Raw genomic sequence first — 21,319 nt, forward strand, 5'->3', positions numbered from 1 at the left:
AAAAAAAATGCTTTCCCCTAACTCATCTTCAGATGAGGCTATTAATAACAGACACTGCATTGGTGAGCAGGCTGAGAAAGAGAGGTTTGGGCATCTCCCACTTCTGGGAGTGACAATATTATGCAACCTGGGGGCAGGGGGAAAGAGAGCTACCTGCTTAGATAGATAAGGTCATCAGAAACCACCACATTCTTTAAGAATCTTTTTTAATGGCTCAAAACTATTTAAAAAATCCAGACTCACCCTCAAAAGAAAAGCATTTCTCACACACATTCTTTAGAATGTTCTCAGGCTTTTCTGAACTAAGATCCACACATACCTGGGGCAATTGTTTCTCTTTTTCTTTCCTTTATTGTTCTTTTAATGGTTTTAGGTTCACATCCAACTTTGCTCAGGGCTGAATCCTCACTATGTGCTCAGGGCTCACTCCTGGCTGTGCTCAAGAGTCTGTGGACAGTGTGCAAAACAAGAGTCTAAACTCCTCTCCTAACTCGTCTGTCTTCAGGTTAAACCCCCTACTTGGGAGACAGTGACTGACCCAGAAGAAGCAGCTTGGATATTCAGTTTGCAGAACTGGGGACAACATCCTGCCTTCTTCTCCCCAGACCATCACCTTGCCTGCACCGTTTTTCACACATTCTCAGAGCCATAGTAGGGGCAGGTCACCAGGGGATCTCAAAGGGTAGCCACGCCAATCATCTGGGCTCCAAAATACTTCCGGGGAGGCAGACTCAGACAGGCACAACGACTTGAGGGATCTGAGGGCAAAGACAAGAAGCTAAGAGGACAGAAGAATAAGAAAGAAAACTCTGAGGGCCATAGTCTTGAAGACAGCCAACTTGGGTTCAATCCCCAGCACCGCACATGGTCCCTCAGCCCTGCTAAGAAGGAACTGATCCCTAAACACAAAGCCAAGAGCAGCTCTAGTTATGGCCAATAATAATAATAATAATAATAATAATAATAATAAAGGAGAAAGACAAAGAAAATTCTGGAAGAGCTAGCTGACTGGAACTTTTTTCCAATCCTATTGGGAAACAAGATGAAATAGATAAAAATTGCACCACACCATGATCTTCAAATATTTAAGGGGAGAGTTGAGGGGACACACCCAGTGACGCTCAGGGGTTACTCCTGGCTATGCACTCAGAAATCACTCCTGGCTTGGGGAACCATCTGGGACTCCGGGGGGGGGGGGGTCAATCCTTGATCCATCCTAGCTTAACACATGCAACGCAAATGCCTTACCACTTATGCCACCACTCTGTCTCCATCCTCAGAACTATTTCCACTGCAGAGTAAGGCTCATCAAAATCTTTATCTATGTAGGTGACATATTTTGGACTACTTTCGAAGCATCATTAAATTTGCTTGGCGGTGATATTCACTTATAAGTAATATAATACAACTTATACTCTTTGTAATAGTATAATATACAGTATAATTAATATAGCACAGAATATATTGATTCACCCATTGTATTGCATAAACTATGAATTTGTATATAAAATTCAAATATAGGGCTTGGGGGCTCATTGGTGGTATAACAGTGAGCATAGCTGCCTTCCAAATATAGCGCTCAGAGTGATCATATGATAAGAAGCTTGCCTTGCAGGCAGTAGACATGAGTTCAGTCCTCCCAATCTCAACTGGTCCCCTGATCCTACCTGGAATAATTCCTGAGTGCAGAGCCAGAAGTGAGCCCTGAGTACCATTAGGTGTGAACCTCCCCTCAAGCAACACAATAACAGGAACAAGTACAATAATAAAATATCAAATCTAAAAGGGCCAAAGAAATAGGCTCAAGCGCATACTAAACCCAGGGTTGGATCCCCAATACTGATATGTAGATTCCCACAGGGTGGAGTCTCTAAGCACAGTAAGGTGTGTCCAGGGCCAGAGAGATAGCACAGTGGTAGGGTGTTTGCCTTGCAAGCAGCCGACACAGGACCAACATTGGTTCGAATCCCGGCATCCCATATGGTCCCCCGTGCCTGCCAGGAGGATTTCTGAGCACAGAGCCAGGAGTAAGCTTTGAGCGCCGTTGGGTGTGACCCAAAAACAAAAAAAATAAAGAAGGGTGTGTCTAGGAGAGGACTAGGGCTCCCAGCATAACTAGTCCGGAGCATGACTTCACCCTTGGCCTAATCTTTGACTCAATGTCCCTCAGACAATTACCATAGGCAAAATGCTTAGGGGTAAGCATTGCTTGGAAGGCTCTTGAAAAAAAAAAAAAAGAATCCATATATTTTTATATATTTGCATTCTGTTTGTTTTGTTTTGGGGTCACACCTGGCGATGATCGGGGGTTACTCCTGGCTCTGTGCTCAGAAATCACACCTGGCAGGCTCAGGGGACCTTATGGAATGCCAGGAATCAAAACACCATCAGGTAGGTCCTGGTTTGGCCACATGCAAGGCAAATGCCCTACCGCTCTGGCCCCTATATTTGCATTCTGTTTTAACATATGCAGATATATAAATGATTGTTTCTATTAATAAATATGTATAGACATGTGCGTGTAAATAAGAAAGGAATCCTTCTTGCTGCCCAGATGAATCTAAAATACTTGAGGCAGGTGGACACAGCTGAGCTGATAGTGCATAGGAGGAGAAGACAGAAAGTGTGGAAAAGTTCCAGAAAGTGCTCAGCTCTCTCCCACAGGCATTCCCTTCTCCCTAGAGAAAATCAGGCAATTGGGTTAGACCTGAGAATGTGCTTATAGTTCCACTGTGGTGGTCTGGGCACACAGTAGCTAATTTCTCTGGTCTTTCCCTCTTTCTCTATCTCTCTCTGTCTCTCTCTTATTTGGGAGGTGGGACACACATGTCGATGCTCAGGGCTTACTCCTGGCTTTGCATTCAGGAATCACTCCTGGTGATGCTCAGGGGACCATATGGGATGCTTAGTCAATTGCAAAATACCTTACCAGCTGTCCTGTCTCTCTGGCTCAGTAGCTAGTCTCTTAAAGTCTGTTCCTTTTAGATGCTTCTACAAGGGGACCCCACAAGGTGACACTGAGAAAGTTGGGGTTCTTAATGAGAATGAGAGTCAACCAAATCTATAAAGGAAATTTTCTCTTTCTAATTAGGGGCCCCTTAGTGGCCTCTGAGAGGTCACAGGACCTAGAACTAACCCCATAGAAGATTAGCTAAACCATCAGAGATGGACGATTGTGTGTGTGTGTGTGTGTGTGTGTGTGTGTGTGTGTGAGAGAGAGAGAGAGAGAGAGAGAGAGAGAGAGAGAGAGAGAGAGAGAGAGAGAGTTGAGGAATATTTAGTGTACACATAATCCAGGACCAAGGCAGACACACAGAAAGTACCCTGTGATGCTTTCTGACCTCACTTCTTCCCCACATCTGTTGTAGAAGAAATAACAGTGACACATTCTCCAAGGCCTTGCCTCCTCTATCCTGGCTGTGCTTTCTTTCAGTTGTGTGGGGCGAGGATACAGATGTGAGGGAGAAACTGTTCTAACCCATGCGAAGTGGCTACTTCAACTTACATAGTTTACTATTTTATTTTATTTTATTTTGGTTTTTGGGTCACACACACCTGGCAGCGCTCAGGGGTTACTCCTGGCTCTATGCTCAGAAATCGTTCCTGGCAGGTTCGGGGGACCATATGGGATGCCGGGATTCCAGCCACTGTCCTTCTGCGTCTAAGGCAAACGCCTTATCGCTGTGCTATCTTCTCGGCCCCCATAGTTTACTCTTGATTGTACCTAAATGTGCTTCAATTCAACAACAGTTTCTATTGGAATCAAGTTTTTTTGATGATGCTTTTGTCTAAGAATTAGTTGTTTCAGTTAATACTTTTGTTTTTGTTTTGTTGTAGACTCTTGTGGTTTGTAGAGGTAGAACTCTTGTTCTTTATCTTCATTTAGTCAGCATCAAGGGAGAATCTAGGAAGGAAACAAAATAGCATTATGCATTTACCACAAACCTGGAGAAAAAAAATACAGGAGTGAAGGTGTTTCCATTGAACTCATCTGACCACAATTCAATTCTTTGCACTGGGTCTGATCTTTGAGTTGGAAAGCCAAATTCAAATTCAGCTTTTCACCCCAGCTGTGTAAACTTGATCAAGTTCATTAACTTCTCATTTCCCCAGTGTTCTTGTCTATTTAAGGGGGAGTTGGAGTAGCTGCTTCGTAGATTATTCTGAGATTATGAGAATTATTATAGTTATATTAGTATAATTATTAATGTGAGAATTATGAGTTTGCAGCACCCTGTGAATTAGAGCAGAAGATAAAATTTTAGATTTTTTATACATATGTATAGATTGCATAAGTTAAAAATGAAGCCTACGTATTCTCTATTTCCCAATCTGTTTTAGGGAGTTTGAAGTGCCAATATTCACGTTCTGCAGAATAGTCTTTACACAATCCCTGCTGTTTATCTTAGTGGACACTAGAAGGCGCTCCAAACCAACGAACATATTTCAGAGGCGAATCTCGAGTCTAATACGTAATTATTAACTTCTAGTGCTTACTAGTTTGCTGTGGCTTTTGGTGGGGAAAAAACATTTTTATTCCCAATTGACAGATGGTGATTCTGAGAGGCCATTCAAGGCCCCGAAACAGTAGGAAATTCATAGGCAGACAAGAATGCAGGAAGAACAAATAGACTTTAACTCTTCTTCAAGTGACCTAGAAAAACTCTGAGAAATGGTTAATTTATCCCATAAAGAATTAATCAGAAGCTTCTCTGGGCTCAGAACAATGCCAGAGTTAAGGAATAGTAGATAAAGAATCCAGGTGAATAATATAGGAGAGTGGGACCTTCAGGAAGTCTGAGGGAACAGGAAAAGGGGAAAATAGAGGATTTTTTTTTTTTTTTTTGGTTTTTGGGCCACACCCTGTGACGCTCAGGGGTTACTCCTGGCTATGCGCTCAGAAGTTGCTCCTGGCTTCTTGGGGGACCATATGGGACGCCGGGGGCTCGAACCGCGGTCCGTCCTAGGCTAGCGCAGGCAAGGCAGGCACCTTACCTCCAGCGCCACCGCCCGGCCCGAAAATAGAGGATTTTACCAATTGTGGAAGTGAGACAGCCCTTCAATAACATGTAAAAGCCCTTCGTTCAAATGTAAAACACTTTCTTCATCTTTTTATATTTTTTGGAGTAAAATAAACCCCACTGAGAAAGGGGATTAAACTCTATTGTGCAAAGATAGTAGAACTGGAAGCATCTCTTGCCTAACCAGGAGCAAATGGCGAAATACACGGGCAAAGTGCATCATTTATGATGATTACTAACTAATAATCACCAAAGTAGCAAATATATTAGGTACTGGATGCTTAATACAAGGAGAAAACAATGTAAGATGTTGTGGTTTTTCAGTGTGCTTTTCATCAACACAGAATTTTAACTGCTGCATGGGCATCCTAAAAATGAATGAATGAATGAATGAATGAATAAATGAATGAATAGATTGTAGGCTCTAGTATATAATAAAATCTCCCTGGGATTGTTTTCCAACTCTTTCTGGCCCAAATGCTTTTACAAGTAGGATGTGGTGTGTATCAATAGACACTAGAAAGCGCTCTATATAAGAACAGCGGGGCTGGGGGTACCTTACCGTCCTTGCTGAGCTAAACCAACCATCATTCTCTGTTGGTTTTGCATTACTAAGATCTTAAACCTAATCGACATACGGACTTTGGGTGGAAAGATTCGACTATTGGCTGCCATTGTGTCACAGCAGCTCCAGTAGAGTCTGTGACATGGTGAAAGCCATGTTCTCAAACCTGAGGCAAAAGCTTCATGGAAGTTAGTCTCTAAGAGCAGTCGCAAGTGGTACCAGATCAAAAGAAAATATCCCCCACGTCATGTACTGCTTCTGGGAACAATGATGATTGTTTTTCTTACTCCATGCTACAGTAACCTGGGCACACTGGATTCTACAAAAAAAAAAAAAACCCATAACATAATTATTTGTGAACACGTTAATGATTTTATGAATCACACAGAAACTTCCAAGAATAATTTTTAGAAAAGAAGTCTTTAGCAGAAATCAAGGAATTTTGCTTAAAAGCTATCACTAATATTCTGTACTTAAAAGCTATCACTAATATTTTTAAGAATAATAATAGTAAGAATCATTTAGCCATAACTTTGAATCTGTTATAAGTAGGAAAGTCTCTTAGAAGAATCTAGGGAGAAGCCCATAGCATAAATCTGACAGCTGGAGACACTTGTAGGATTGTGACAGGTTCATATGTGTCCCTATAATAAGGCAGAAATAAATCAGGTAAAGAAAACAGGATTTCTTACATTCCTAAGAAAAAGCAAGGCACATGATGGTTATATTTAATGCAGGGCAAAAGATGTGAAATTACCTATATATATGGCATACTTAGCATAGAATTCACTACACCTGATCTCTCCGTTTTATAGGAGTGTATGATGAGTCTGGTAACAGAGGAGTGGTGCATGAAGGAAAAAAGAGTGTCTTATTATAAATTGCCCTTTTTAGAAATATTATTAAGAGCAATGCCTCTTTAATTTCATCTTACACAGCAACAGAAGGATTTACTAAAAAGGCAATAAAGAAGACTGGGGTAGGGAAGAGATGGACATTAAGAGAACAATCCCATTCATATTAGTGCCACACAAACTCAAATATCTTGGAGTCAACCTGACTAAAGATGTGAAGGATCTATACAAAGAAAACTATAAAACACTGCTCCAAGAAATAAGAGAGGACACACAGAAATGGAAACACATACCTTGCTCATGGATTGGCAGGATCAACATCATTAAAATGGCAATACTTCCAAAAGCATTGTACAGATTTAACACGATTCCTCTAAAGATACCCATGACATTCTTCAAAGAAGTGGATCAAACACTTCTGAAATTCATTTGGAACAATAAACACCCTCGAATAGCTAAAGCACTTCTTGGGAAAAGGAATATTGGAGGCATTACTTTCCCTAATTTGAAGCTGTATTACAAAGCAATAGTTATAAAGACAGCATGGTATTGGAATAAAGATAGACCCTCAGATCAGTGGAATAGGCTTGAGTACTCAGAGAAGGTTCCTCAGACATATAACCACCTAGTTTTTGATAAAGGAGCAAGAAATCCTAAATGGAGCAAGAAAAGCCTATTCAACAAGTGGTGTTGGCACAACTGGTTAGCCACTTGCAAAAAAGCAAACTCAGATCCCCAGCTAACACCATGTACAAAGGTAAAATCCAAATGGATTAAAGACCTTGATATCAGATCTGAAACTATAAGGTATATAGAACAACATGTAGGTGAAACACTCCAGGACATTGAGACTAAAGGCATCTTTAAGGAGGAGACAGCACTTTCCAAACAAGTGGAAGCAGAGATAAACAAATGGGACTATATTAAGCTGAGAAGCTTCTGCATCTCAAAGGAAATAACGCCCAGAATACAAAGGCCACCCACTGAGTGGGAGAAATTATTCACCCAATGCTCATCAGATAAAGGACTAATATCCAAAATTTACAAGGTACTGACAGAACGATACAAGAAAAAAACAACTAACCTCATCAAAAAATGGGGAGAAGAAATGAAGAGACACTTTGAAAAAGAAGAAAGGCAATGGCCAAAAGGCACATGAAAAGATGCTCAACATCACTAATCGTCAGGGAGATGCAAATCAAAACTATTATGAGGTACCACCTCACACCACTGAGATTGGCACACATCACAAAAAAAGAAAACAAGCAGTGCTGGCGGGGATGTGGAGAGAAAGGAACTCTTTTTCACTGCTGGTGGGAATGCCGTCTACAACAACCTTTATGGAAAGCGATATGGAGATTCCTTCACAAACTGGAAATTGAGCTTCCATATGATCCAGCTATACCACTCCTAGGAATATACCCGAGGAACACAAAAATACAGTACAAAAATCCCTTCCTTACACCTATATTCATTGCAGCGCTATTTACAATAGCCAGACTCTGGAAACAACCAAGATGCCCTTCAACAGATGAGTGGCTAAAGAAACTGTGCTACATATACATAATGGAATACTACGCAGCCATCAGGAGAGATGAAGTCATGAAATTTTCCTATACATGGATGTACATGGAATCTAGTATGCTGAGTGAAGTAAGTCAGAGGGAGAGAGAAAGATGCAGAATGGTTTCACTCATCTACGGGCTTTAAGAAAAAAGAAAGACATTTTTAACAGTATCTCAGAGACAAGAGAGATGAGGGCTGGTAGGTGCAGCTCATGACATGAAGCTCATTACATAGAGTGATGAGTGCAGTTGGAGAGATGACTACACTGAAAACTATCATAACAATGTGAATGAATGAGGGAAGTAGAAAGCCTGTCTTGAGTACAGGTGTGGGGGAGTGGGGAGGAGGGAGATCTGAGAAATTGGTGGTGGGAATGTTGCACTGGTGAAGGGGGGTGTTCTTTACATAACTGTAATCATACAACTATAATCATGTTTGTAATCACGGTGTTTAAATAAAGATAATTATAAAAAAAAAAAGAAGGCTGGGGAAGGCTTGAACCAAAGCAGTACATGATTGGAGACCTAAACCTGGACCCCCAGACATAGATTTAAAATGGTAAATTTATAACATATTAAATATAATAAAAATCCTGCTCACAACTCAGGCTGGGCAGTTTTCTAAAATCAAGTAAAGATTAACTATATTAAACATTAGTCTTAGGTCATATAGTTAATATAGACAACCACTAGAGTGCCATTGTTTAAAAATAGTAAGATTTGATCTGACTCTTGATAAGGTTGGCATGCCTAGAAAATTGTTAATATGTGTTAAATAAATGTTGTAATGAGGAACCTGTAAATTGATGTATTTTATGCCAATATCCTGCTGATAGATGTATAAATAAACTAGAGAAATAAATGTGGTTTCTCTGCAGCGGAGGCTCAAGCTAAAGCTCTTAGCAACTTTCCAGCACCCAAGACCTCGAGTCTTTTGTTACGCCAACTCCTTGCCCACCTGTCTTCCGAGGAGAACCCGAGTGCTGCTTTCCGGACTGAGGGGTCTGGGGCACCATTGGAAGTGACAGATTTCAGAAGTGGTGAGGCTGGATCTCTTGCCCAGAACAGAACACAAGGGAACTGAGTCCATCTCTAGAGATAGGAATAAATTTTGTCCTTGATGAATAGCATTTTAATGAATTTATCAGTCTCTCAACTAAGAAAAAGAACTTAGTGCTTTAGTTTTAAATAAAGGCAAAACCCCTCCCCAATATTCATAAAACAATATGAAGAGGAAAGCTCTGGATGAGAAAGGGCAGAGATGTCTCATGTACCACAAAACTAGGACCTCAAGAGAATGAACCATTTTTACTGAGTGTAGGAGTCACAGGGAGAAGCCATTATAATTTTTTCTTAAATGAAAGTATTCCTGATCCTAGGAACCCCAGAACCCTGGATAGAAAGCATGTATATATTTTTAGTAAATTATTTAGTTAATAATTTATTTATTTATTTGTATCTAGTTGATAGTGAGGCAAACTCCAGATAAGCAGTCATTAATAACATGAGTACTATTGTCCTTTTTCATTATTTTTACTTCTACTATCATCGCACTAGGATATATAATCTAATAAATGTGCCTTAGGGGCCAGAGAGATAGTACAGCAGATAGTACTCTTGGCTTGCACACGATTGACCCTGATTCAGTCTTCAACACCCCATAGGGTCCCCTGAGATCTGCCAGGAATTTTGCCTGAGTGCAGCAAAAGTCTTGAGCACAGCCTGATATGCCCCTCTAAAGTAATTTTTGTTAAATTAATAAATGCAATAATTATCAACATAAATATTACATTTAACAACATCTGTTCTTTTAGGCATAAAAATAGGCTGCATATTATGATTTTTGATTAGGTAGTTTTTTAATTATTTTTGGTGATGTAACCCCATCCCCATCTTTCTGCGTAACCTACCTGATGGTAAGACCTGCCCATTTCTGGAAGGGGTCTTTGGGAGGTATCAAGAGGATCCCCTCAGGGGCAGGAAGGGAATTTGGAGGATTAATTGAGAGAGATTCAGCAAGAGGAATGAAAGAAGAGGCAGCAGGAGGAGACATGGCAGCGAAGAGAAGTTAAGATGCAGGGCAAGCTAAAGAGAGCAGGCTTAAATAGATTTAAGATTATAGGCCACACATATTGGCCAGGACCTTAATAAAGTTGATGTCTCCTGAAACCTGATTGTTGCGGGTCATTTCCTCACCACTACCCTGAACCCTCAGACCCACCAGCTGGAGAGGGTCGCAGGTCTGTAGCCTGAGCTGGAGGAGAAAGGCCTCACCTCTCCACCCATCCCACTATCATCCATCACCATCCAGGACTGTTTTACTACAGGTATGGGGACACAGTTATAACAACAGAAATGTGGCACCTACAGGAATGCAGCATCTCCTGGTTCCAGGATCACCTCTGAAACCCAGGTGCCAGCAAGGCTGGGTCCCCAGTGGGCTGATAGGGCACACTTGTCCTCTGTTGTGACTGCTCTGGACTTCCCACTCTGTCCTCCCACCCATCCTCAAAGCCTTTCTTCGTCAGAGTCATCTCAGGATGGCTCCTTCCACTGACCTTCCCTTGGTTCAATCATTAGCAAATACACTACTTTCACATGAGGTCACATTCGCAGTGAGTTAGGGCTTCACCAATTGATGAGTGGGTTGCCACACTTTTATCCTCACCCATCCTTGATGGATTCTCATGGGTACAGCCAAAGGCCCAGTCAGGCACTAACTCAGGAACTAAGAGGTCAGTCTCACTGTGGCTTCTGGGCCTCAGACAGCAAGTGAACATCATGGGAAGATCTGGGAAGATTAGAGCTAGCCCACTCCTCATCCTACCTCTGCTCTCTAGAACCACTTTTTGATATAGATGAGCAGCCATTGGGCCTCACGAAGAGAACTGGGGTTGTGTTTCCAAGTCCTTTGTCTCACCTTTGTCCCACCTTTGTCTTTTCTTGTACCACCATGGTGAGCTCACTGAGGCAGCAGAGCAGAAACATTTGGATGAGACCGCAGAAGGGAACATTCAGTAACCACGAGCATATGTGACTATGCCTCAGGAGATGAAGCCACAAAAGATGTAGTCACACTGAGGCTGGAAGTCGAAAGTGGAGCACAGAGAGGGAGGATCCAGGAGGACCCAGGAAGATCCAACAACACCCAGTCATCTCGGCAGAGTTAGAACAAAGGACACAGATTCTCACACCATGGAGAAAAGGGGAAAGAGTGAAATTCAGCCTGTTCAAGCTTCAACATTGCATATTTATTTCAGGGTCTTCATAGGTATTCAAGAAAACTCCAGGAACACCTTCGTTTTGACTAAGGGACACCTGACATTTCAACCCAAGCTAAAATTGAAGCTCTCTAGAAACTACCATTCTAATCAAGTATGAAACACAGAAAGAGAGAGGCAGAATTTGTTCACAAAATTGGAGGCTTTCTATTCTTACATTTTAGATAAAGTAGTTTCTTTTTTTTTTTTTTTTTTTGGTTTTTGGGCCACACCCTGTGACACTCAGGGGTTACTCCTGTTACTCCTGGCTATGCGCTCAGAAGTTGCTCCTGGCTTCTTGGGGGACCATATGGGATGCCGGGGGATCGAACCAAGGTCCGTCCTAGGCTAGCGCAGGCAAGGCAGGCACCTTACCTCCAGCGCCACCGCCCGGCCCCACATTTTAGATAAAGTAGTAAAAGGGCAAGGAGAGACGGAAGAAAGGCAGAAGGTGAAAGGTGGAACTTAAAAGACTTGTCTTGGGCCCGGAGAGATAGCACAGCAGTGTTTGCCTTGCAAGCAGCTGATCCAGGACCAAAGGTGGTTGGTTCGAATCCCGGTGTCCCATATGGTCCCCCGTGCCTGCCAGGAGCTATTTCTGAGCAGACAGCCAGGAGTAACCCTGAGCACCGCCGGGTATGGCCCAAAGACCAAAGACCAAAAAAAAAAAGACTTGTCTTGTCATCAGTAGCTGGAAATGGACACTGGTGAAGGGTGTTGGACATTGTATGATGGAAACTTAATCACGAACAACTTTATAACTGTGTATCTTATGGTGATTCAATTAAAAATGATGTTAAAAAATAAAAAGAAATTTACTAACAAAGCAAATACTTGTCTTGGGTGCCTATGATTCTATATCCTTTAGCACATAAACCCCCATATAAACATGTTCAGAGGCTTTGGCTGATTAGCACTGAGTAGATGATCCCATACACTTGCTTTTCTCCAGGCTGTGTCAAGGCGAGCTTTCTAGACAGAAAGGGAAGTAGGATGTGCTTTCCAGCACTTAATGACTTTCCCAGTACATGGGTCCAGGTCAAAGGGCATCATGCATGCTCATCTCTGTAAGCTGGCCATCGCCATGCAGAATAGAGAATACAGAGAGGAGAGTGGAAAAATAGTTTGATTAAGACAGTGCTGAGGATCCCACAAGTCAGATTTGGAGCCCCAAGCAGAAGGCAAATGCCACATTTATCCACCTTTATCCCAATTTTCAAAACACTTATTCACATTCCTAACCCTTATCTAAGCAGACCAGCTGTTTAGAAGCAAATATAGCAGTTAGGCAGACTCATGGTGCTTATCAGCTTTGTCTTCTCCTCCTTATCACTGGGACTTTGACCTTCCGGAGGCCTTCCAGGCCTCCTGATCTCATTCCAAGGACTGCATGGCCCTGATCTTCTTTTTGCTTTCCTATGTTCAGGCCCAAATTGTATAATGACACACTCAAAGACTCCCTCCAACCCCTCCATCTCCAACTTGCTTGTCATTGGCTCCATAAGCCCCTTTTTCTGGCTATGCCCTAAGTGTAGCTCAGTTTAGAAAAGCAAAGTAAGGTTATCATTAAGGGAGACCAGCAAAGACTCCTCCCATAAAGTAAACTCTGGTTAGATCCCTGAAACATTACAACAGGCAACCATGTAGGAGAGGCCATCCCTGAATGGGGGAGATGAGCACTTACCTGAATGGCACAAGATGGCATCCAAAAATCAGAGCCCACACTGGGTGTCCTTGCTGCAGACATCTTGAGTCTCAGCATCTCTTGTGGGGAACAAATCCTTCATAAGAGGAAAATGGGTAACACAAGCGGCCGAATATGAAATATGAAATAATGAAACCACACACAGAGTATGTGGGGTCAGTCAACACATCTTCTGGCAGGAGTGTGACAAGTTTAATCTTTAAGCAGGGGGCTTTATATGGGGCAAAGCCAGTCATAGGTATAGAGAAGAATGTTTACAATCACAAAGCAAAGTTTTGTTGGGGACTGTGACTTGTTTGAGGCCATTTTGCTGTTCTTTCTGCCATAATCCAGCCTTTCACCTAAAGGCTACATGCAGTCTTGCTGTAAGTTCTTGGGCCAAAGAGAAAGGAATGTGCAGCTGCAAGAGATAATTAATCTTGTAGCCCGGAGGAGAGCAACACGGCCCGGTACCATTCCCAGAAATGAGGTCTTACTCCCTCAACTACATTCCGGAGTCAACAAGGCAGTTATTATGTGTATATGTTACATTGTCTGTACAAAATTATTTCTGTAAGAACATTGCCCCCACCTTATATCTGTTAAAAGTTTAGATATGCAGCTAGAAGGTCACAAGAAATTTCCATGGAAACAGCACGTTCATCATGACTTGCAGGTAATCCTGCCTCCTAGCCCACTGCCCATTTCCTTATTTGGAGAATGATTTACTTTCTTTGTTCCTTGTAACCTGATATGTATTCTTGCCTTGTATGGACCTTCGCACCAAAAGTGTGATTGACATTATCTTTGTACTGCCCCCTTCTCCTTCACTATATAAGAAGGAGCTGTAGCCAAATAAAGTTGCCCTTGAGCAGTGAGACATTGCCTTGGGTCTTTATTATTAACCTCTCTCAGATTTTTACAGGTGTGGTTGTTCTTCTACCCAGCAAAATAGGAGTGCGGTTGTCTGAGAAGTCTTCCCAGCTAATTCCTGCTGGCCGGGCTCCCCTGGGGGGCTTCAGGACCCCGCAAAGTTTAACAGTAAACAATACTTAAGGCTATGGTGTGAGCCATAAGGATTCTGAGTTACAAAAGAGAAGGCTATAACTCAAGACAGTTCTTTGCAAGCTTACTTCAAATATAAAATCAGGGATTATTAGAAAGTAGAAAATATCTAGTAACATGGTCTTCAATGAGCTGGGATCTATTGTTTTAGAGGTCAAGTAAAGGACGGAGCCAAATCCCCTAAGGTGTGTTTCCATTTTTCTGAGAAGAGTCAATAGCCCAGGATCTGGGTTCTGGCCATGCCCTTGATTACCAGAAACTAAAGCTGTAAGGACATATTTGAAAAAGAGAAAAAATATTCTTTGCTTCTAGGTGCTGAATATTATCAAGAAAAGGGGTTCTCTTAGTAATCTTTGGTGCTGAAATTTTTGAGCCAAATTATTTGATAGAGGCCATAATTTTGCCTGAGATTTTACACATGAAAGATAGCCAAATAATGACAGAAAATGTAATACCAAACATGGATTTATTTCTTTGGGAATTCCTCAACTATCCACACAGGGGGAAAGGCGACCACAGCAGGCCTTTTGAGGAACCCCGTGGGGGTTATTTTAGCTCTCCACACCAGGGAAATCTAGGGATACATCTGGTGTGCCTCTTGAGTTCCCCTTGAGATTATGCATACTGTGGCACACCCTCAAACTATGGGCTGCTGTATAAATGTAAAATATAGAGTCCTAGGTTGGGATGAGACCGTTCTTGGCTCAGTGCCTTTAGGCCTTAAGCTGGCAGTTCTGAAGGTTGCAGGATAACCGTGGGGAGATTCACAAGCAGTAAGATGAAGTTTCAAGACACAGCCAGTTTTATTACATGGCCCTAACCATCATGTGCATTTCTCCATATGGCTTCTAAGCTAAGCTTTTCATGAAGCCTCTTCCTGTTGCCCTCCATGATCCCTTGTAGCCTTCCTCTTGCTCCCTCTCCTCAGGCAACACCTCTATTCCCAACAGCAGTCCCCTCCCAGCTGTGGATATGTATCACACTCTCCATGTGAAATCACCCCAAGTGTCATATTTCTAACTCTGGCTGAATAGGTCTGAATCAGGTAGAATTAATAAATCAAGACAGGAAAGAATCAAGGAATTGGCTTGGCTTCTTGCCTCATGGTTTCACTCTGCAAGCCAAGTCAACAGAAATCTCTTTATTCACCAACCAGGAGAAGAAGGGTCAAGTGAGAGACAAAAGTACCTATCAGGTGGAATTTTACAAATGAAAGTAAAGATAAAGATAAAGTTGGAGAAATCCTTCGTTTTGGATAGAATCCAGCACTTCAAATCTTCTCCTTCTCCTTGTCTCTCGACTCCCTTTTCAGTCTCAGACAGGGACTATAACCTGCCAAAAGCAGGTCTATAGTTCCCATTGAAATACTGGTAAGTTTGTTGGTTTAACTTTACCTGTTCTTTATTTTAAACATTCTATTTTTTTTTGGTTATAAAAGGGTGATTTATTTTATAAAAGCCCATCTGGGTGTCAAGAAAAACTCTGGGTGCCAAAGGTGGGAAAGAGAACAATAAAGTCTTGCTGCAGAGTGGGGAAGACTCAATGGCCACACATCACATCCATACTGAGAGGTGCAGGGCAGACACGTGTTATGGTCATAGTGAGAGGTACAGGATAGCCACACATCCCGGCCAAATTGAGAGGTGCAGTGTGGCCACACATCACAGCCATATTGAGAGGTACAGGGCAGCCATGCATCACGGCCATACTGAGAGATGCAAGGCAGCCACACATCACGGGCATATTGAAAGGTGCAGAGTGGCCCCGCTAGCCGGTCATGATCAATAGTTTCTGTCACCAGGCCCAGGATCAGCTACTTCCTGAAGTCCATCTGGTAGTGGTCCAAAATCTCCCAGAATCTGGAATCTGTTGGCAGGTATCTTCTCTCAGGATGCAAGTGCCACATCCTGGGCAGTGCAGCCACTACTGGATTGACCATGCCCTGTGGAGCTTAGGGACAAATAGGAAACTTCCACAAGGACACGATTAATCTGCTCATTGGGCGTTCCCCAGGCACCCTTGGCGTCCAACTGAACCTTTTGATAAACCTTTTGATAAACTGGTCGGAGCATCTCACCCTGCACACAAAGACCACCCAGGTCCTCCCGAGCTTGTCTTCATAGACACCCAGTACCCCGGGACCACAGGCAGTGTTGGTGTGGTCTCAAAGAGTGGAGAAAACCCCTCTGACATCTCCATGCCATCGCCCAGGCCAGCCACAGGATCCTAGCGCATATGTCCTGCCGCCTGGTTGAGGAGTGACCTATTTTTCATTTTTCAATTCAAAATAAGATATATATGCAGTGTGCATAGGAATTTATTCATATTTCTTAAACTATAGTTCAACCTTCCAACAGTCTGAGCGATAGTGAACTGGCCTCCTGTATGCAAAATTTAAGAACCCTTAGCCACACCTGCTTTCCACTCGAGGAGAGTGGATGCACAGACGATGAAATAAATATAAAGAAATGAGAGACCATACAATATATGTGGGAGAAAAGCATGTTCTAAAAATTTAATGTCAGAAGCAAGGGTATAAATGCGGTATGAAAAGAATGCTCACATTTGTAAAGAGCAAATCTTCTAGTAAACAGAAACATTATCAGTATGAATTGTTTGATTTACAAAACAATTTACCTGGCTAAGGTAATGTGAAGACCTGATGAATAGATCTATATAAAGTAAGAGTCCTGAGTTATAAAGGTGAAGGTTAATTTTAATATCTCAAATCAGTTCCTACTTGGCTAGCCTCAGATGTAAATTAGGAGATTAGCAAGATGCTGAGTTTCCCTGTCAGGCTTTTCATTTCTGCAGGGAGATATTTTTTTGTGTATAAGGGAAAGATGAAAGAGACAGGTTATATCTGAAAGAAATGCAGATCTTATACCTGGTAAAAGTCTCAATAGCCCAATACTACATCCTGGACAAACCTTTTTCAATGTAAATTCTGAGGTAAAAGTTAGTCAGTAAGTACTCAAGGTCTTTAGAGATGTCCCAACAAGCAGGAACTGCAAGGGCATTTTAAAGACAGAGGAAAAATGTTGTTTCTACGTGTCTTTTTTGGCACAGAGTTTTCCAGGTAGGAAATTTGATCAAGGCTATATTTGCCTGTATTAATCCTTATGTTAGGAAGAAAAAAGTTCACTATATACACACTTAATAGAGCAGAATTTTTTTTGTTTTTTTTTGTTTTTGTTTTTGGTTTTTCGTTCCCACCCGGCAGCGCTCAGGGGTTACTCCTGATTCCACACTCCAAAATCGCTCCTGGCAGGCTCGGGGGACCATATGGGATGCTGGGATTCGAACCATTGACCTTCTGCATGAAAAGCAAACACACCTTACCTCCATGCTATCTCTCCGGCCCCAGGGGATACATCTTTAGGCCAATTAAATATTTGTTACAAAGCAAACAGTATGTCAATACCATTAACATGATTCTCATTGGCCATCCACACTAATGGAAAAAAAATTTTTGTGGGCTTTCTAATGAGGTATTTTTCAGGAATTTTGATCAGCCATCCACACTAAAGGAAAATCATCTCAAACATCTCAGTGAACCTGCTGATGATATATATTTTTCTCTTTTTTTATAATATCTTTATTTAAGCACCATGATTACAGACATGATTGTAGTTGGGTTTTAGTTATGAAAAGTACACCCCCTTCACTGGAGTAACCTTCCTGTCACCAATATCCCCTGTCTCCCTCCTCCCCTACTCCCTGCTTGTCTCCAAGTTCTATTTTTTTGTGTTTGTTTTTGTTTTTTGGGTCACATCCGGCAGCACTCAGGGGTTACTCCTGGCTCCACACTCAAAATCACTCCTGGAAGGCTCAGGGGACCATAAGGGATGCTGGGATTTGAACCGATGACCTTCTGCATGAAAGGCAAATGCCTTACCTCCATGCTATCTCTCCGGCCCCGTAGTTATTTCTCTAACTGCACTCACCACTCATTGTGGTAAGTCAAGCTTCTTTGTTAATTGCTTAAGAGATCAGATGTCTGGAATAGTCTTCTTTCTCATCTAGGATATTAGGATTATTGGCATCTTCAAGGTTGTTGAGATGGCTTGCCCAGGCTTTGCTACATAACAATTATGTCCTAATCAGTTCTAACATTTCATGATAAAGGAATCTCCTTTTCTGAGGCAATATGTTACTTCCTCAGGAATCCGTGAGAGTTGGTGTGTATTCTAGGGGTAGTGCAGAAGTGAGAATAGAGTGACACTGAGTGGCTTGCTGGTGCATAATCCTGGTCCTAGATCCTAGTATCTGTTTTTCTTTCAGAGGTTTAGCAATTCTTTCTTTCCCTGGAGGCATATGGACCTCCTGAATTTCTTTTTTTTCCCCCAATATCTTTATTTAAATACCTTGATTACAAACATGATTGTGGTTGGGTTTCAGTCATGTAAAGAACACCCCCCCCCTTCACCAGTGCAACATTCCCATCACCGATGTGCCAAATCTCCCTCCTCCCCACCCCATCCCCACCTGTGCTCTAGACAGGCTTTCTAGTTCCCTCATTTATTCACATTGGTATGATAGTTCCTAATGTAGTTATTTCTCTAACTGTACTCACCACTCTTTGTGGTGAGCTTTATGTAGTGGGCTGAAACTTCTAACCCTCCTCTCTTTTGTCTTTGAAAATTATTGCAAGAATATCTTTCATTTTTCTTTTTATTTATTTATTTATTTATTTATTTATTTATTTATTTATTTATTTTATTTTTGGTTTTTGGGACACACCCAGCGGTGCTCAGTGGTTACTCCTGGCTGTTTGCTCAGAAATAGCTCCTGGCAGGCACGGGGGACTATATGGGACACCGGGATTTGAACCAACCACCTTAGGTCCTGGATTGGCTGCTTGCAAGGCAAACACTGCTGTGCTATCTCTCCGGGCCCCTATTTTTCTTAAAACCCATAGATGAATGAGTCTATTCTGCATCTATCTTTCTCCCTCTGACTTATTTCATTCAGCATAATAGATTCCATGTACATCCAAGTAGAGGAAAATTTCATGACTTCATCTCTCCTGACTGCTTCGTAATATTCCATTGTGTATATGTACCACAGTTTCTTTAGCCACTCATCTGTTGAAGGGCATCTTTGTTGTTTCCAGAGTCTGGCTATTGTAAATAGCGCTGCAATAAATATAGGTGTAAGGAAGGGATTTTTGTATTGTATTTTTGTGTTCCTTGGGTATATATCCCTAGGTATGGTATAGCTGGATCATATGGGAGCTCAACTTCCAGTTTTTGGAGGAATCTCCATATCGCTTTCCATAAAGTTTGGATTAGATGGCATTCCCACCAGCAGTGGATAAGAGTTCCTTTTTCTCTATATCCTTGCCAGCACTGTTTGTTCTCATTCTTTGTGATGTGCACCAATCTCTGTGGCGTGAGATGGTACCTCATAGTTGTTTTGATTTGCATCTCCCTGATGATTAGTGATGTGGAGCATTTTTTCATGTGCCTTTTGGCTATTTGTATGTCTTCTTTGTCAAAGTGTTTGTTCATTTCTTCTCCCCATTTTTTTGTGGGATTAGATTTTTTTTCTTGTAAAGTTCTGTCAGTGCCTTGTATACTTTGAATATTAGCCTCTTATCTGATGGGTATTGGGTGAATAATTTCTCACACTCAGTGGGTGGCTCTTGTATCCTGGGCACTGTTTCTTTTGAGGTGCAGAAGCTTCTGAGCTTGATATATTTCCATCTGTTTGTCTCTGTTTCCACTTGTTTAGAGAATGCAGTTTCCTCCTTGAAGATGCCTTTAGTCTCAATGTCATGGAGTGTTTTACCTACATGTTGTTCTATATACCTTATGGTATTGGAATAAAGACAGACACTCAGATCAGTGAAATAGGCTTGAGTACTCAGAGAATGTTTCCCAGACATACAATCATCTAATTTTTGATAAAGGAGCAAGAAATCCTAAACGGAGCAGGGAAAGCCTCTTCAACAAGTGGTGTTGGCACAACTGGCTAGCCACTTGCAAAAAAAAAGTGAACTCAGACCCCCAACTAACATCATGTAAGAAGGTAAAATTCAAATGGATTAATGATGATATATTTTGTGGGAGTTTCTGATCAGTCATCCACATTAAGGGAAGATCATCTCAGTGGGTCTTCTGATGAGACTCCTCTAGAAATCATGAAATTCCTCTTATTCAGCCACCCGGCCACCAGTGAAAGACAGAAAGTGCACAGCTCTTTGAGGAACTGGAGGGAATGTTAGCAGCTTTAGGAACTGAACCTGATTGCCCAGACCCATGGCCGGCAAGCCAGCCACGGCTCGCGAGCCACATGCAGCTCTTTACAATTTTTAATGCCGCTCTTCTGTGCCAGGCAGCCGCTCCAGGAGTCAGGACTCTGCTCCTACCCTCTGTCAGTACGTGCCCTGTGTGGCTCTCAAAATAAATTTCAATCGTGGTTTTGGTGAGATTTGGCTCAGTTGAAAAAAGGTTGCCCATCACTGGCCCAGACCAACCGGGCTCTCCAAGGTAGGAGAAAGACTGGCCTCAAGGTGCCATACCAGCTGCCCTGTCCTATTTAGCCTTTCCTGGTACAGAGCTGAGAACAGTTTGCACAGAGCAGGTCCTGCAAGCACTGAGTCTGGAGTCCAGGAAAAGCGCAAGATAGCCAGAGGTGCAGTGATTCTTCAGGAGATTTCAATGTGCTAGAAAACTATAGAAAATAAATTCCGGGGTCTGAGATATAGCGTGGAGGCAAGGCGTTTGCCTTGCATGCAGAAGGACTGTAGTTCGAATCCTGGCATCCCATATGGTCCTCCGAGCCTGACAGGAGCAATTTCTGAGCGTGGAGCCAGGAGTAACCCCTGAGCGCTGCCGGGTGTGACCGAAAGCCAAAAATAAATAAATAAATAAATAAATAAATAAATAAATAAATAAATAAATAAATAAATAAATAAATAGGTTCCATTGTGTGAAATGTGAATCATTTTTCAGTAATGGGACCTGGAGAGTCGCTTGAGGTTAAGACTCGAGTCTTCCATGTTCTGAATCTCGGGTACTGCTTTCAGCTCGCCAGAACCACTACAAGTTACCCCTCAGCATGAGCCAGGTGTGGTACTTTTGTTTTCCTCTTTCCACCCCTCAAAAACAAGTTTCAAGAGCGGTAAAAATAGCACAGTACAGCACAGCACAGCAGGGAGGCGTTTGCCTTGTATGCAACCCACTGGGATTTGATCCCTGGCATCCCACATGACCCTCTCAAACTACCAGCAGAGATCCCTGAGCATAGAGCCAGGAGTAACCCCTAAAGGCCACAGATGTAGCCGTCAAAGAAAAAAAA

General features: G+C 42.2%; 4 protein-coding genes across 4 annotated transcripts in view; 1 reads left to right on the forward strand and 3 right to left on the reverse strand.

The window, feature by feature from the left end:
• LOC125996067 (uncharacterized) overlaps positions 1 to 21,319 on the forward strand; it is a 70,290-nt gene that overhangs the window by 29,439 nt on the left and 19,532 nt on the right. The window lies entirely within an intron of this gene.
• LOC125996078 (uncharacterized) overlaps positions 1 to 21,319 on the reverse strand; it is a 135,509-nt gene that overhangs the window by 21,067 nt on the left and 93,123 nt on the right. Inside the window, exon 2 of the mRNA XM_049765036.1 lies at positions 1,912 to 1,928. Within this exon, the coding sequence (XP_049620993.1) occupies positions 1,912 to 1,928 (17 nt within the window). The remainder of the gene's footprint in view (positions 1 to 1,911; positions 1,929 to 21,319) is intronic.
• The window catches only part of LOC125996117 (histone H2A type 1-B), a 949,462-nt gene that overhangs the window by 18,291 nt on the left and 909,852 nt on the right, over positions 1 to 21,319 (reverse strand). The window lies entirely within an intron of this gene.
• Positions 1 to 21,319, reverse strand: part of LOC125996119 (histone H2A type 1-D) — a 143,445-nt gene that overhangs the window by 18,291 nt on the left and 103,835 nt on the right. The gene's annotated exons all lie outside the window — the stretch shown is intronic.

This window comes from Suncus etruscus, chromosome 18 (assembly GCF_024139225.1).
Source record: "Suncus etruscus isolate mSunEtr1 chromosome 18, mSunEtr1.pri.cur, whole genome shotgun sequence".
Taxonomy (NCBI): domain Eukaryota; kingdom Metazoa; phylum Chordata; class Mammalia; order Eulipotyphla; family Soricidae; genus Suncus; species Suncus etruscus.